The sequence below is a fragment of the Erythrolamprus reginae genome, chromosome Z (assembly GCF_031021105.1).
Source record: "Erythrolamprus reginae isolate rEryReg1 chromosome Z, rEryReg1.hap1, whole genome shotgun sequence".
In the NCBI taxonomy this organism is placed as follows: Eukaryota; Metazoa; Chordata; class Lepidosauria; order Squamata; family Dipsadidae; genus Erythrolamprus; species Erythrolamprus reginae.
The window spans coordinates 78,204,698-78,220,712 of NC_091963.1; the positions used below are offsets into that span (position 1 = coordinate 78,204,698).

Sequence of the window (16,015 nt, forward strand, 5' to 3'; positions counted from 1 at the left end):
CCAGTAGAAGTACAGTATCTCCAAATATCTTTTATTTCAAATTCTGATTTTAATAAGTCAAATGTTACTGGTAATTCTTTTCTTAATTTATTTCTTTTGGAACTATTGTAATCTTTATTTCTATCACTAATTTCATTAAAGTCACCAATTATTAATATATCGTCCATATTAAGTTCCTGTATTTTTTTATATAGGTTTTATATAGGTTTTATATAGGTTTTGAAAGATGGAAGATGGAAGATGGAAGGCTGATTAATTGAATCATATATTGTAACTATTATTTATTAATTAATCTATTCATTCATTCATTTATATGTTTTTTTATTTATTTATTTGAGTTGAAAGGGACTTTGCAGGTCATCAAGTCTAACTCCCTACAGCATCCCAGCCAAATGACAGTCCAATCTCCTCTTGAAAATGCCCAAAGTTGGGGAGTTCACAACCTCCGCTGGCAGGCCGTTCCATTAGTTGATTGCTCTAACTGTCAGGAAGTTCTTCCTTATTTCTAGGTTGAATCTTTCCTTGGTCAGCTTCCAACCATTGTTCCTCACCTGGCCCTCTGGTGCCCTGGAAAACAGCGTGACTCCTCCTGTCTGTGGCAACCCCTCAAGTACCTGTAGACTGCTATCATGTCCTCCCTGGCCTTTCTTTTCTCTAGGCTATCCATGCCCAGTTCCAGCAATCTCTCTTCATAAGTCTTGGTTTCTAATCCCCTAATCATTTTGATTGCTCTTTTCTGCACCTTCTCCAGCGTTTCTATGTCTCTTTTGAAGTGTGGTGACCAGAACTGAATGCACTACTCCAGATATGGTCTGACCAGGGCATTATAGAGTGGTACCTCTCTGGTCTTGGAGTGTATCCCCCTGTTGATATGCTTAGGATTGTGTTGGCCCTGTTAGCCACTGCTGCACATTGCTGGCTCATGTTTAGTTGATTATCCACCAAGACTCCGAAATCCCTTTCACAGTCACTACTGCTAAGTAGGGTTCCTCCCAGACTGTATGCATGTCTAGGGGTTTTTTTTTACGTAGGTGAAGAATTTTACTCTTCTTGATGTTGAACATCATTTTGTTAGTTTGGGCCCATAGCGTTAATCTATCTAGGTCTTTCTGTATTTTGAGCCTATCCTCTAGGGTGTTGGCTATCTCTGCTAGCTTAGTGTCATCTGCAAATTTGATTAGTTCCCCCTCTATTCCCTCATCTAGGTCATTGATGAAAATGCTGAAGAGCATAGGGTCCAGGACAGAACCCTGTGGTACCCCACTGCCTACCTTCTTCCATGTGGATTTGGAACCGTTGAGAACAACTCATTGGATGTGGTTGGTCAGCCAACTGTTTATCCATCTGAATATGTTGTACTCTACCCCTTTTTTTCTAATTTGTGGATTAGGAGATTATGATCTACTTTATCAAAAGCTTTGCTGAAGTCCAAGAATATGAAATCAACTATGTTGCGTTGGTCTACTGATTTGGTTATGGTGTTGAAAAATGATATCAGAACTGATTGGATGATGGCAATTTCCCACCTTTCTCCTCCTCTTCTTATTCAAACTCACAGTCCACTGGCAGTTGCTCTTTCCCCAGCCTCTGTAAATTCAAACTGATTGGAGGATGGAAATTTCCTCCTTTCTTCTCCTTATTCACACAGTCCACTGGCAGTTGCTCTTTCCCCAGCTTCTGTAAATTTAAACTGATTGGAGGATAGCAATTTCCCTTTCTCCTCTTCTTATTCAAACTCACACTCCACTGGCAGTTGCTCTTTCCCCAGCCTCTGTAAATTTAAATTGATTGGAGGATAGCAATTTCTCTCCTTTCTCCTTCTTATTCAAACTCACAGTCCACTGGCAGTTGCTCTTTCCCCAGCCTCTGTAAATTCAAACTGATTGGAGGATGGCAATTTCCCTCCTTTCTCCTCCTCTTCTTATTCAAACTCACAGTCCACTGGCAGTTGCTCTTTCCCCAGCCTCTGTAAATTCAAACTGATAGGAGGATGGCAATTTCCCTCCTTTCTCCTCCTCTTCTTATTCAAACTCACAGTCCACTGGCAGTTGCTCTTTCCCCAGCCTCGGTAAATTCAAACTGATTGGAGGATGCCAATTTCACTCCTTTTCCCAGCCTCTGTAAATTCAAACTGATTGGAGGATGCCAATTTCCCTCCTACTCCTCCTGTTCTTATTCTAACTGATATAATTGATTATAACTTTTTTATTTCCATCCTGTACCTGTACAGTTACAATTCTTCCATTCTCATCATTGTAAATTAATTTTGGATTTAACTTCTTAACCGGAGACAGAGACAAAAAGACATCTCCCAATTTGGGAAAAAGTAATAAATCAGACTTCTTTTTTAATGTGGCTTCCTTGGATGCAAATTCTATCAGTTTTGCTCAATCAATCTGTGGTAAACTTCTTTTCTTTTTGTGGGGAATTTAACCCCTTTATATTTACAGATAAGAGTTTTATTTCATTATCTTGATCTTTAGTTTATAGCTTCTTTTGTCTTGTCTTTTCTAGCCTCTGCCATTGCCCTGGTTGGGGGTCCTTCTTTTCTGTTTTCATCATAGTTTCTTCTCAGTCTATTCTCGTTATCTAATATGTTTTCCTCAGAGCTCAGTAGTTCCAACCAATCTTTGTCCCTTTCTCTGTCTTCTTTATTTTCCTGTTCTTCACATTTTTGATGTGGTGGTCATAAAATTCTTTTGCTTCATCCTCTGTGGTAATTTTGTATTTTTTAATCTAGAAGAGTTATTATCATTCGCTCTGGAATCAGCCATCTAAAAGGAATCTTATATTTATTCAGGTTTGTTGACAAATATTGATACTTGCTCCTTTTCTCTCTCTATAATCTGAGGTAGATTTTCATTTTTTATTTCTTCCATGTTTTGGAATCACAAAAAGAAGGCAGTTTTCTCTAATTCCAGATTTATAATGGACTGGACTCAGGTTGCTGCTGCTTAATGCCAGGTCGGTGGTCAATAAAGCTCTCCTCATCCGGGATCTGATCCTGGATGAGGAGGCCGACCTGGCATGTATTACTGAAACCTGGCTGGGCCCAGAGGGAGGTGTTCCTCTCTCTGAAATTTGCCCAGCTGGGTTTCAGATATGGCATCAACCTCGACCCCAGGGAAGGGGGGGAGGAGTGGCTATTATAGCCAGGGAGAGCCTTTGCCTACGTGGACTCATTGCTCAGGAAATTGCGGGTTGCGAGTCACTCTTGATGAAGTTGGACTTAGGGGTTCAGGTGGGCTTATTTCTCACGTACCTGCCTCCCAGCTGCGTGTCAAAAGCCCTGCCTGTGCTACTCGAGGAGGTAGCCGGGTTGGCGGTGGAGTTCCCCAGACTTATTGTCTTGGGGGACTTCAACCTGCCGTCACTCGGCGAAACCTCTGGGTTGGCACAGGAGTTCATGGCCACCATGACAGCCATGGACCTGACTCAAGTAGTACGGGGTCCGACTCATGAGGGGGGGCACGCACCTGACATGGTATTCCTTTCCGAGCAATTGAGCAATGGTCTGAGACTAAGGGGCTTAGAAGCAGTGCCTTTGTCATGGTCAGACCATTTTCTACTACGGCTTGACTTCCTGGCTCCAATCCTTCCCCGCAGGGAGGCGGAACCAATGAAGATGTTCCGCCCCAGACGCCTGATGGACCCAGAGGGCTTTCAGACGGCGCTTGGGGTTATTCCAGAGGCACTCATCCACAGTTCGGCGGAGTCTCTTGCGGATGCCTGGAATACGGCTGCTGCGGAGGCTCTCGACCGGATTGCGCCTTTGCGACCTCTCCGTGGCGCTAGACCCCGTAGAGCCCCATGGTTCAACGAGGAGCTCCGGGAGTTGAAACGTCAAAAGAGACGTCTAGAGAAGCGATGGAGGAAGAGCAGGTCTGAATCTGATCGAACACTTGTAAGAGCTTTTATTAAGACTTACAAAGTGGCGCTCAAGGCGGCAAGATGCGCGTACCATGCCGCCTTGATTGCATCAGCGGAATCCCGCCCGGCCGCTCTGTTTAGGGTGACCCGCTCCCTTCTTAACCAGGGGGGAGTTGGGGAGCCCTTGCAGAGTAGTGCCGAGGAGTTTAACACGTTTTTCGCTGATAAAGTCGCTCAGATCCGGGCCGACCTCGACTCCAATTGTAAAACAGAGTCGACTGACAATGAGTCAGTCGAGGTGACTGGGGCACGTACTTGTCCACCTGTCTGGGAAGAGTTTGATCTGGTGACACCTGATGAAGTGGACAAGGCCATTGGAGCTGTGAGTTCCGCCACCTGTTTACTGGATCCGTGTCCCTCCTGGTTGGTCTCCGCCAGCAGGGAGGTGACACGGAGCTGGGCCCAGGAGATTACCAACGCTTCCTTGGGGAGGGGAGTTTTTCCATCACTCTATAAAGAAGCGCTTGTGCGCCCCCTCCTCAAGAAGCCTTCCCTGGACCCAGCCGTACTCAACAACTATCGTCCAGTCTCCAACCTTCCCTTCATGGGGAAGGTTGTCGAGAAGGTGGTGGCACTCCAGCTCCAGCGGTCCTTGGAAGAAGCCGATTATCTAGGTCCCCAGCAGTCGGGCTTCAGGGCCGGTTACAGCACGGAAACCGCTTTGGTCGCGTTGATGGATGATCTCTGGCGGGCCCGGGACAGGGGTTTATCCTCTGTCCTGGTGCTCCTCGATCTCTCAGCGGCTTTCGATACCATCAACCATGGTATCCTTCTGCACCGGTTGGAGGGGTTGGGCGTGGGAGGCACTGTGCTTCAGTGGTTCTCCTCCTACCTCTCTGGCCGGTCGCAGTCGGTGTTAGTGGGGGGTCAGAGGTCGACTCCGAGGTCTCTCCCTTGTGGAGTACCTCAGGGGTCGGTCCTCTCCCCCTTGCTATTTAACATCTACATGAAACCGCTGGGTGAGATCATCCAAGGACATGGGGTGAGGTATCATCAATATGCCGATGATACCCAGCTTTACATCTCCACCCCATGCCCAGTCAACGAAGCGGTGGAAGTGATGTGCCGGTGCCTGGAGGCTGTTGGGGCCTGGATGGGTGTCAACAGACTCAAGCTCAACCCGGATAAGACGGAGTGGCTGTGGGTTTTGCCTCCCAAGGACAATCCCATCTGTCCGTCCATTACCCTGGGGGGGGAATTACTGACCCCCTCAGAGAGGGTCCGCAACTTGGGCGTCCTCCTCGATCCACAGCTCACATTAGAGAACCATCTTTCAGCTGTGGCGAGGGGGGCGTTTGCCCAGGTCCGCCTGGTGCACCAGTTGCGGCCCTATCTGGACCGGGACTCATTGCTCACAGTCACTCATGCCCTCATCACCTCGAGGTTCGACTACTGTAATGCTCTCTACATGGGGCTACCTTTGAAAAGTGTTCGGAAACTTCAGATCGTGCAGAATGCAGCTGCGAGAGCAGTCATGGGCCTACCCAGGTATGCCCATGTTTCACCATCACTCCGCAGTCTGCATTGGCTGCCGATCAGTTTCCGGTCACAATTCAAAGTGTTGGTTATGACCTTTAAAGCCCTTCATGGCACTGGACCAGAATATCTCCGAGACCGCCTTCTGTCGCACGAATCCCAGCGACCGATTAGGTCCCACAGAGTGGGCCTCCTCCGGGTCCCATCAACTAAACAATGTCGGTTGGCGGGCCCCAGGGGGAGAGCCTTCTCTGTGGTGGCACCGACTCTCTGGAACCAACTCCCCCCGGAGATCAGAACTGCCCCTACTCTTCCTGCCTTCCGTAAACTCCTCAAAACCCACCTTTGCCGTCAGGCATGGGGAAACTAAACATCTTCCCCTGGGCACGTTGAATTTATATATGGTATGCTTGTGTGTGTGTATGTTAGTATAGGGGTTTTTCTTAAATTTATAATATTTTAATTAAATTGGATTATGTATTGGATTGTCTTTTCACTTGTTGTGAGCCGCCCCGAATTTTCGGAGAGGGGCGGCATACAAATCCAAATAATAAAATAAATAAATAAATAATTGCTTCTTCCAGGCTTTTTTTTACATGTTCTGTTCTGCATTTAGTAAACTGTAATCTTGTCTACATTTTCTCATTGTGTTCCTCAATTTTTTGAATTTTTTGTTTATTGTCTCCTATTGCCTCTTGAAATGCCTCCATCCTACCATTAAGTTGGCCTACCCTTTCATCAATTTTCTTTATTTCTTCTTTAGTCCCTGTCAAAGCTTCATAGTTTCTATCTATTGATTCCTGCATTTTAACCATCATTTCCTGTATCATGGTCAGGGCCGCCAATAGACGGGTATTACTGGGAGGGGCGTACCGGGCCCGGGGAAATTGAATAATGGGGGGGGCGGTGCTTCTCCTGCTGAGCCCAGCTGCTGCGGCTGGAGGCGCGCCCGCTCTAGCATTCCTTTCGGCCGGCTGCGAACTTGGAAGCGCCATCCCGCTGGCTGGCTGGCTAGCTGCTGCCTGGCCCCCTCCCTCCCGGAGGAGGGTCTCCCTCCGCACCACCAGCGGCGCTCCCCCCGCCAGCCAGCCAGCCAAGCCCCGCGCCCGCCAGAGCCGGCTCCTCGCTCTCCCCCCGCCGCCCGCCGCGTTTGCAGGAGGTGGGGAGGGTCGGGCGGCCCGCCAAGGCCAGGAGGGATGCTGCTGCCCCCCCTTCCCTCTCTCCGCCTGCCGCTGTGCCTCCTTGACGCCGAGAGGAAATGCCCCGGGTGGGGGAGGCCGGGGGGGCTCGGACCCGCCACGGAACCAGGCCCCCTCCACCCGAAAAGCCGCCGCGGAAGACTGCGGAGAAGGCAGGCTAACTGAGGAGGGGGCTGGGGCGGGGGCGCCTCGGTGCAGCAACCTGAGCAGGCAAGAGGGAGCGGAAAGTAGGGGCTGGGCGGGGGTCTGACCCGTGGGCGCTGGGGGGGGACATGAAGGTCACCCCACCTGGAACACTTCCTCGCCTGAAACGGCCCCAGACGCAGCAAAGGGAAATCGGGCTAGGTAGCCAATTGGGGAGGGGGCCTCACCTCTCTTCGGGGGATGCCTCCTCTTTGCCCATCAGAGAGAAAGGTGGGGTCTGCAGACTCACCTTCCAAAGCCCTTTTTCCCAGGAATCCCCTCCACTCCCCATGAAATTCATCATGACATAGCCTCAAAGTTAACCCAGAAGGAAAGCAGGCTACACTGAAGTTTCCCTTGCTCTAAATTTTGCTCCCCAATTCATCCCACAAGCCTCAAATCGGAGATCTTTGGAAACTCAGTGCCATAGAGAAGCTCCCAGAATTCCAAGGCAGCAGCATGGAATCCTGGGATCTGCATTTAATAATAATAACAACATCTCTTGCTTTCTCTCCTTCCTTCCCTCTTTCCATTTCTTTCATTCCCCCTCTCTTTTTATTTCTCTTTCATTCTCTTTCTTTCCTCTTTCTTTCTTTCGTTTCTTTTTCTTTCTTTCTCTCTTTCTCTCTTGCTCTTTCAATCTTTTTTTCTTCCTCTTGCTTTCTTTCTCCCTCTTTCTTTCTCTCCTTCCTTCCCTCCTTCCATTTCTTTCATTCCCCCTCTCTCTTTTTATTTCTCTTTCATTCTCTTTCTTTCTTTCTCTTTCTTTCTCTTTTTCTTTCTCTCTTTTACCTTCCCTTCCTCTATTTCTTCTTTTCTTTCTCCTTCCTACCTTCTTCCCTCCCTCCCTTCCTTCAGTCCTTCTTCTCTTACTCTCCCCTTTCATAAGTTTCCTTCCTTCCTTCCTCTGTTCCTGTCCCTTCCCCCTTTCTTTCTTTCTTTCTTTCTTTCTTTCTTTCCTTTCCTTCCCTCCCTCCATTTCTTGCTTTCCTTCTCCTTCCTCCCTTCTTTCCTCCCTCACTCCCTTCTTTCACTCCTTCCTCTCTTCCTCTCTCTCCCCTTTCACACCTTTCCTTGCTTCCTTTGCACCCTTCCTCTGTTCCTGTCCCTTCCCTCTTTCCTTCCTTCCTTCCCACCCTCCGTCCATTCATTCACCCATTCCTCTCTTGATCGCCCCTTTTACCATTCCTTCCTTCCTTCCTTCCTTCCTTCCTTCTTTCATAGCTCGCCCTCGCCTTCCCTTCCTTCCAGATGGGAGTGCCCCCTCAAGACACCCGCCTGACTGCTGGTACCCTGCTTTTTCTCTCCCCTCGTCCTTTCCAGCTCCTCTCTGGTGGCTGCCAGTTGTGGGATCCCCCTCCCCTCTCCCCTCGCTAGAAAGCACATGGTTTTGTCAACAAGAAGGGAGAAGTGCCAAGGAGCCGTAAATAAGCCTCGCTCCGCCTGACCGATGCCAGGATCTTTCTTTCCCTTGTCACTCCCGCTTCTTTCTTTCTCCTGGATGAGTCCACACAATCGGCTTAACCCAGTTCCTGAAATAGCCTATGGCAGTGCTTCCCAACCTTGACAACTTGAAGATATCTGGACTTCAACTCCCAGAATTCCCCAGCCAGCATTCGCTGGCTGGGGAATTCTGGGAGTTAAAGTCCAGATATCTTCAAGTTGCCAAGGTTGGGAAACACTGGCCTATGGGACCGCCTCGCTTGGCGTGAAGCGGGAAATGATCCCCGGGGGATGGAGTGGCTTGGCGACTTAAAATAGTTTTAAAATGGCGGGGGGGGCCAGACACTTAGGCTGTATGGGGCCCCAAAATTCCTGATGGTGGCCCTGATCATGGTCAAGGTTGACAGGGTTTGTATGTCTTGTTGGTCTGCAATCTTGCCACTGGTGTCAATTTCAGAGCTATGTTGACTTTGAGGAGTTAATGGTGGGCTGTTGCTTTTTTCCACTCCTTACTAATAACTGAGGGTACATTGATTGACATTTTCAGAGGATTTTCTAGCAATTTAGTCTGAATAATTTCAATATTTGTTTTAAATATCTCCCTTTGTGTTACACCTCTCTACCTATAACACCTTGAAAAGAAAAGGGCAATCTCACTCAAGTTCAAATCCTGATTTTTCAATACCTGTTAGCAAATACCTTATAATAAAATTAAATATGTATCAAAAACAATTCCACAAGTCCTTATAATTGTGACTCCCAATTTGAATATAGAAGAAAATATCAGCCAGAGATAGTTAACAAACTATCATTTATTATTAGCTCTATATTAAATAAATTAAGTTTTTGCTATTTGGTTATTTAAAAAGTATTATAGGAAAACTATTGAGTTGTCAAAATTTCAAATTAAATAGATAAACAGTAAAATAGTTGTATAACAATTAGTTAAGCAATGAAATGATCAATTTATCAATTTAGTTTAAATAGCAAATAAATGATAGTGTTAATTAATTTTAAGGAATTGCCTTTAGGTTCATTTATTATTCATTTTATTTTCTACAGCAGGGCAGCCTTAAGACTTGTGAATTTCAACTCCCAGAATTCTCCAGACAGAACAAGCTACATGTGTGTGTGTGTGTGTGTATGTATGTGTATGTGACATGTTTTTGCTGAATTTGAAAATTAAGGGAGACTAGGATAGATCTATTTTGGCCTTATTTTGGCCTCATCAGCTAGCCATACCCTCACTGGGACTTGAACTTGCAACCTTGGCCTTGTAATGCAGAGAATTAACCTCTAGGCTACAATATCAAATCCCTTCAGCTCTGTACCAGGGAAGAGTTACATGTTTTTTGTGTCGAATCACCCTGGTATATTGAAGGAACATCACAACTCCTTTTTTGCCTCTCGGCCCAACCCAGGGCCATTTCCAAGGCAGTTAATTTATTCATAGCCAACAAACTATATTCTGTATGTGTCACATGTTTTTGCTGAATTTGAAAATTAAGGGAAACTAGGATAGATCTATTTCGGCCTTATTTTGGCCTCATCAACTAGCCATACCCTCACTGGGACTTGAACTTGCAACTTTGGCCTTGTAAGGCAGCAAATTAACCTCTAGGTTACAGTATCCAGTATACACACACACATACACATATTGTTTGTGTGTGTATTTCCTGTCAAATTACCATGATATACCCCACTATGGGATGGAGCACACAGCTTCCTTTTTGCCTATTGGCCGCTCCAGAGGCCATATACATGGCAGATTATGTTTTGTAGCCGAGAAACAAATACACACACATAAAATATGTGGGCAATATTTAATATTTACAGAACTAGGTAAACAGGAAAATAATCAATCCTACGTAATACAGTGGAATTCTGTCTTCCTTCCCAAATCTTCTGTGGCTCATCTCCCACTCCTCTATGACAAGTTTGTTTAGAGGGCAGAGAGGAGGTAGTAAAAATATCCCAATGCATTCTCAATACTATAGTTTCAAGCAATAGCTTCAAATTCAAGGACTGGTTATGCTTAGAAAAGGAGAACAGGTGCAGGTTAACATTCCTGATATGCAAATGCCTGACACCAACTTTATTTTAGCAAAAATAAAACCGTAATTATCCTATTAAACATTGAGTACTTCTAAGAAAATAAGAAATTCATTAAATATGCTGTAAACATGATCTTGTGCATTTGGATTTAATTAGACTGGAAAAAATGACTGTGTTTGAAGCTGAGCCAATATTCTGCATTCTTTTTCATTACAGGTAATCCTCAATTTATAATTGAAATGGAGGTTGCCCTTCACATTCGTAAATCGTGATAGTCATAAAATGGGTTGATCACATGATCGACTCATTTTTATAACTTTTTTTACAGCAGTCATTAAGTGAATACAACAATTGTAAAGTGGCAGTTGGGTTGTTAAGTAAATGCCATGGTTGTTAAGCAATCTGGTGGTTTGCTATGGGTGCAGTTTTGCCAAAAACCAGAATTAATACCAGTTTTCTACCAAACTGTTGTAAAATATAGTCATGTGACAAGTGAAGGGCTACCAAATTTTTTACTACCACACTGTGGGCATGGCTTATGCATTTTCTTTCAACATCTTTCAGTGCAAAATGGGTGTTCTGGGGTGGAGTTCCATTTTTGCTACCCCACTGCGTTCCCCCACATCCAGGCAGTAGTCCACCCCTGCATTTGACTGTGGAACACTATAAATGACCACAAAACTCCTGAAGTTTGGTAATATGATTATGGAGGGAGAATCAACTAACAGAACCTCAAATTCAGGTTGTCACAATTTTTGAAATGCTACAAAAACAAATAAATTTGTGGGTGCCTCTGGACTTTTGCTATAGGTAATATAATATAGCTACTTTCTGAAAATTATCATCATTTATACCTTGCAGTTGGATCAACTAGCAAATCCCAAGACTTGGATTAATGCAGCCACTCAAATCTTCTTCTCTCTCGGCCTGGGCTTTGGTAGTTTGATAGCATTTGCCAGTTACAATGAGCCAAACAGCAATTGTGAGCGACATGCCATTATTGTTTCCTTAATAAATAGTTCTACCTCAATATTTGCCAGCATTGTCACATTCTCTATTTATGGCTTTAAAGCAACCTTCAATTATGAAAGCTGCATAAACAAGTAAGCCTGGTTTTTAATATACTTTTTTTTCCTTTTAAATCTTTCAGTCAACATACATATTTAAAAATGGTCTACTGAAGTTAGGTTTTTTAAAAAAATAATTCCTGATTCATACTCCAAGGAAAGTTTCTTTTATGGTATACAGTGATCCCTCGAGTTTCGCGTCCTCGAGCATCGCGAAAGGGCTATATCGCGAGTTTTCAACCGGGAAGTAAACTCCACCATCTGCGCATGCGTGCCCTTCCACGCATGCGTAGATGGTGGAGTTTCCCCGCCGGGCAGAGGCTTCCCTGGGTCTTCCCCCTCTTGCCCCGGTAAGACCCCAGCGGCGGCGCGAGCAGCTGGGAAGCGGAGCCGGCAACAGCGTGGGCGGGCAGGCAGCGCGCGCGAGCTTGGGGACACCCCACCTCCGCTTCCCAGCTGGGAAGCGGAGCTAGGGTGTCCCCACCCGCGCGCACGTTGCTGGGGCCGCTTCCCAGCTGGGAAGCGGAGCTGGCAACAGTGTGGGCGGGCGGGCGGCGCGCGCGAGCTTGGGGACACCCCACCTCCGCTTCCCAGCTCGGAAGCGGAGCTAGGGTGTCCCCACCGCGCGCGCGTTGCTGGGGAAAGCGCGCGCGCTTGGGGACACCCTAGCTCCGCTTCCCAGCTGGGAAGCAAAGCTAGGGTGTCCCCATGCGCGCGCGCGTTGCTGGGGAAAGCGCGCGCGCTTGGGGACACCCCACCTCCGCTTCCCAGCTGGGAAGCGGAGCTAGGGTGTCCCCACGCGCGCGCGCGTTGCTGGGGAAAGCGCGCGCGCTTGGGGACACCCCACCTCCGCTTCCCAGCTGGGAAGCGGAGCTAGGGTGTCCCCACCGCGCGCGCGTTGCTGGGGAAAGCGCGCGCGCTTGGGGATACTCCACCTCCGCTTCCCAGCTGGGAAGCGGAGCTAGGGTGTTCCCACCGCGCGCGCGTTGCTGGGGAAAGCGCGCGCGCTTGGGGACACCCCACCTCCGCTTCCCAGCTGGGAAGCAGAGCTGGGGTGTCCCCAAGCGTGCGCGCACCCCAGGCGCGAGCAATGGGGTGGGCGGGCGAAGGGCGGGCGGCAGTGGAAGTAAAAACACCATCTGCGCATGCGCAGATGGTGTTTTTACTTCCGCACCGCTACTTCGCTAAAAATCGATCATCGCGTGGGGTCCTGGAACGGAACCCTCGCGATGATCGAGGGATCACTGTATAAGGTTTTAGAGGGGTTTCTGAAATAAGATGATGTCAACTAAGATTGAAATCTCATTAAAATGGATCTTAATACATAAACATAGCTAATGTGCTGCTAATAATTGTCTAACATTTAATAATATTATGCTTTGTTATGATAAATAAACAGTAATTCTGTCTTCCTTGAATTGTTTTCCCCTTCTTTTTTTAAAACTCTAAAATGTTGTAAAAGTCTTTAAAATCCCACTATTTGTTTTATGAGATTTTTTAAAAATTGTCTTTCAGGGTAATCTTGCTGTTGACTAATGTTTTTGATCTGAAAGAAGGTTTATTAACAACAGAAAACCTTGAGAATATGAAGCAGTATTTGGCATCTGTTTATCCAGGAAAATATGCAGAAGTGTTGCCACAGATCAAGAACTGCAGTTTGGAAACTGAGCTAGATACTGTGAGTCCTCCCTCCCTCTCCGCTTCCCCCACTGCCTCCCTATTCCTTCCTTCCTTCCTCCCTCCCTCCCTCCCTCCTTCCCTCCCTCCCTCCCTCTCTCCTCCCTCCCCTTTTTCCAGAAAGAATATGATGAAACCATTCGCTGATGTCAAGAAATTTGGTCAGTGCCTTGAATATGCAATGGCTGATTTATTGAGAAGGGGAGACCTTGTTTGAATTTTCAGTTAGCCATAAACTCACCATGGACCAGTAATTACTTCTCAGTCTTTAAAAAAAATATTTAATACAGAAAATTAAAATACAAACTCCAAACCAGGTGGGGTGGGCATTGAAAATCGTACAAAAACTAAACTAAACTAAATAAAGTCATTAAAAAGATGGATTAGAAAGACAAAAGTAAAAAAAAAACCCTCTCTCCCTAGCTGAGCACTGGCAAATATTTAGCAGCAATGATTATTTTCTTTACTTGTGAGCCCGGTCTAAGATTTATAAGCTTGTACATCTATTTGCAACTAACCTGACAGCTTATATATCTAGCAATAATAATAGTTAACAAATTAATAAACACCCATGTTAACTTTCAAAGTCCTCTGATAACAATTTTTATTGTAATTAGCTATAGAAAGCTTACAACAGTTTCTTATCTACTACAAATCACTCCCATCCTTATCTCTAATCTGTACAGGACAAAATATCCTCATTTGACTTTTGATAATAAAACCATTCCTTAGATTTTTAAATAAGATATTTCCCAACAATTGTCATAGTTTGTAAATGATTAATGTCCGTTTGAACATTAACCCCGCGGAGGCGATGGATGAGAGCCAAGTCATTTGCTCAAAACAAGATTTCTTTTATTATAAAAGTAGAAAAATAAAACATGTCACGAGGGACAAAACAACAAATATGTCTTCACATGATAGAGGTAAAATGGAGAATGGAGTTTCAGCATGAAGAAGGAGGAAGTGATGTTAGTTTTTGGCAGGATGTTACATCATAATAGGGGGATCTTAGTAAAACACACAAAGTTAACTCTTTAATTACTGAATGTCTCTGGGGCTGTCAATATTCAGCGTGACACCCCTTCTTTGGCAGTCATCAGTGACATTGGTTCACATAAGGCACATTTTCTTGGAGAGGTATTCGTGTTGGTCAGCTGGCAGTGGTTTATTCAGCACGTCAGCAATCTGTTCAGTTGTGGGCACATAATGTAGTTTCACGAATCCTTGTTTTACATATTCTCTTGCATTCTTATATCTTATGTCGATGTGCCGTGAACGCGATCCAACATATTCAGTTTCAGATATGAAGGTAACTGAAACATTGTCCTCCATAATAACAATTGGTTTCATGGGATCACCCCAAATACTATCAACGAGAGCAGAAACACAGGTTAAAGCATTGCAACAGTCAGAAACACAGGCCTATACTGACTCAGTGGAAGAACAAGAAATAAAGTTCTGCTTTCTAATTTTCCAGTAAATTGGACAACCATTCAAAAACATTATATAACCAGAAGTACTTTTTTGTGTTTCTTTGTCACCTGCCCAATCAGAATCTGCATAGCAAACTAACTCAGGAAACTTGTTATGTTTTGATTCTAAGAACAACTTCATGTCTTTTACGTGCTTCATGTATCTCAGCAGTCTCTTTATGCATGTCCAGTGAAATGTAGTTGCTTTGCCAACATACCTTGACAAAAGATTGACACTAAGTGAAATGTCGGGTCTTGTCCAACTGCTAATGTATAACAGTGACCCAATGACTGAACGATAAAGTGTTTGATCTTCAAATTGAGAACTAAACTGTTGTGTCAATTTGTAAAAATCTGTTTGCATTGGAGAGCGACATGGATGTGCGTCAGTCATGTTGCAATTTTGTAAAAGTTGATCAATTTTGTTTACTTGCGAGAGGCTAAACCCCCTCTGAGTTTTTTCAATCTGAACTCCTAGATAATCATGAATGTGCCCTAAGCTTTTCAATGTAAAATGTCTTTCTAAACCTTTTGCAAAAACTTCACTCATACGTTTGTTTGGACCAATGTACACAATGTCATCAACATAAACAAGTATAATTTCATAAACATTATCTTGCCCTTTTGTAAACACGCATTCATCAGAGTCGGACTTAATAAAGCCCATTGAATTTAGCTTGTCAATGAGACAACGATGCCATAAAGACGTTTTTGCAGGTACCAGACATCACCTTCTTGATCCTCGAAACCGGGCGCGCCCTTCACGTAGATCTCTTCATTTAAATCAGCATTCAGATAAGCAGTTTCAACATCAAATTGGTAAACTTCTAAATTCAAGGCAATAGCTGTGGTTAAGGCAATTATGACACTTTCATTTTTGACCGTAGGTGAAAAGTTATCTGTGTAATCTTCAGGATAAACTTGGGAGTAGCCTTGTGCTACTAATCTTGCTTTGTATATTTTCTCACTGGTTTTCGTTTAATTCTGTAGACCCATCGTGTACCAATAATCTTCTTGTTCATTGGAGGCTCAACATATTTAAACACTTTAAGTTTCTTTAAACTGTTCAGTTCAGTTTCCATTACCTCGTACCATTTTTCTTGTTCAGACTCAGGTAAATGTCTTATTTGAGAAAAATTCCCATGAGGAAGTGTAACATTGTTACAAAGAAAAGGAAAAGATTTGTGTAATACTTGCTGTTGGTATCTCTTTGGAGGAATTCCTTGTGTGGTTCTCTTGGAACGTCTTAGAACTGTAGTCCATCCTTCATCTTGGTCATCTCCATCTCCAATTGCATCGCTAGGAACATCATCTGAAACTTGTGAAGATAGTGTATCATCTTTTGGAGAAACAACATCTGGAACAGCTGCCTGAGGATCGGGTTGCGCTGTACCTTGAACATCATATTTAGGAAAATAAGCTGAAGTATCATTACTGTGTATTCTGGACCAATCTGTATCTTCTTCAAATTTAGCTGAGTTGGAAATAACAACTGTGTGATTAGTGTCAG

General features: G+C 44.9%; 1 protein-coding gene across 4 annotated transcripts in view; it reads left to right on the top strand.

Moving 5' to 3' along the window:
* The window catches only part of SLC6A20 (solute carrier family 6 member 20), a 194,680-nt gene that overhangs the window by 121,600 nt on the left and 57,065 nt on the right, over positions 1-16,015 (top strand). For all 4 annotated transcript variants that reach the window (XM_070727684.1, XM_070727685.1, XM_070727687.1 and 1 more), the window contains 2 exons: positions 11,148-11,389; positions 12,869-13,031. In XM_070727684.1, the coding sequence (XP_070583785.1) occupies positions 11,148-11,389; positions 12,869-13,031 (405 nt within the window). The remainder of the gene's footprint in view (positions 1-11,147; positions 11,390-12,868; positions 13,032-16,015) is intronic.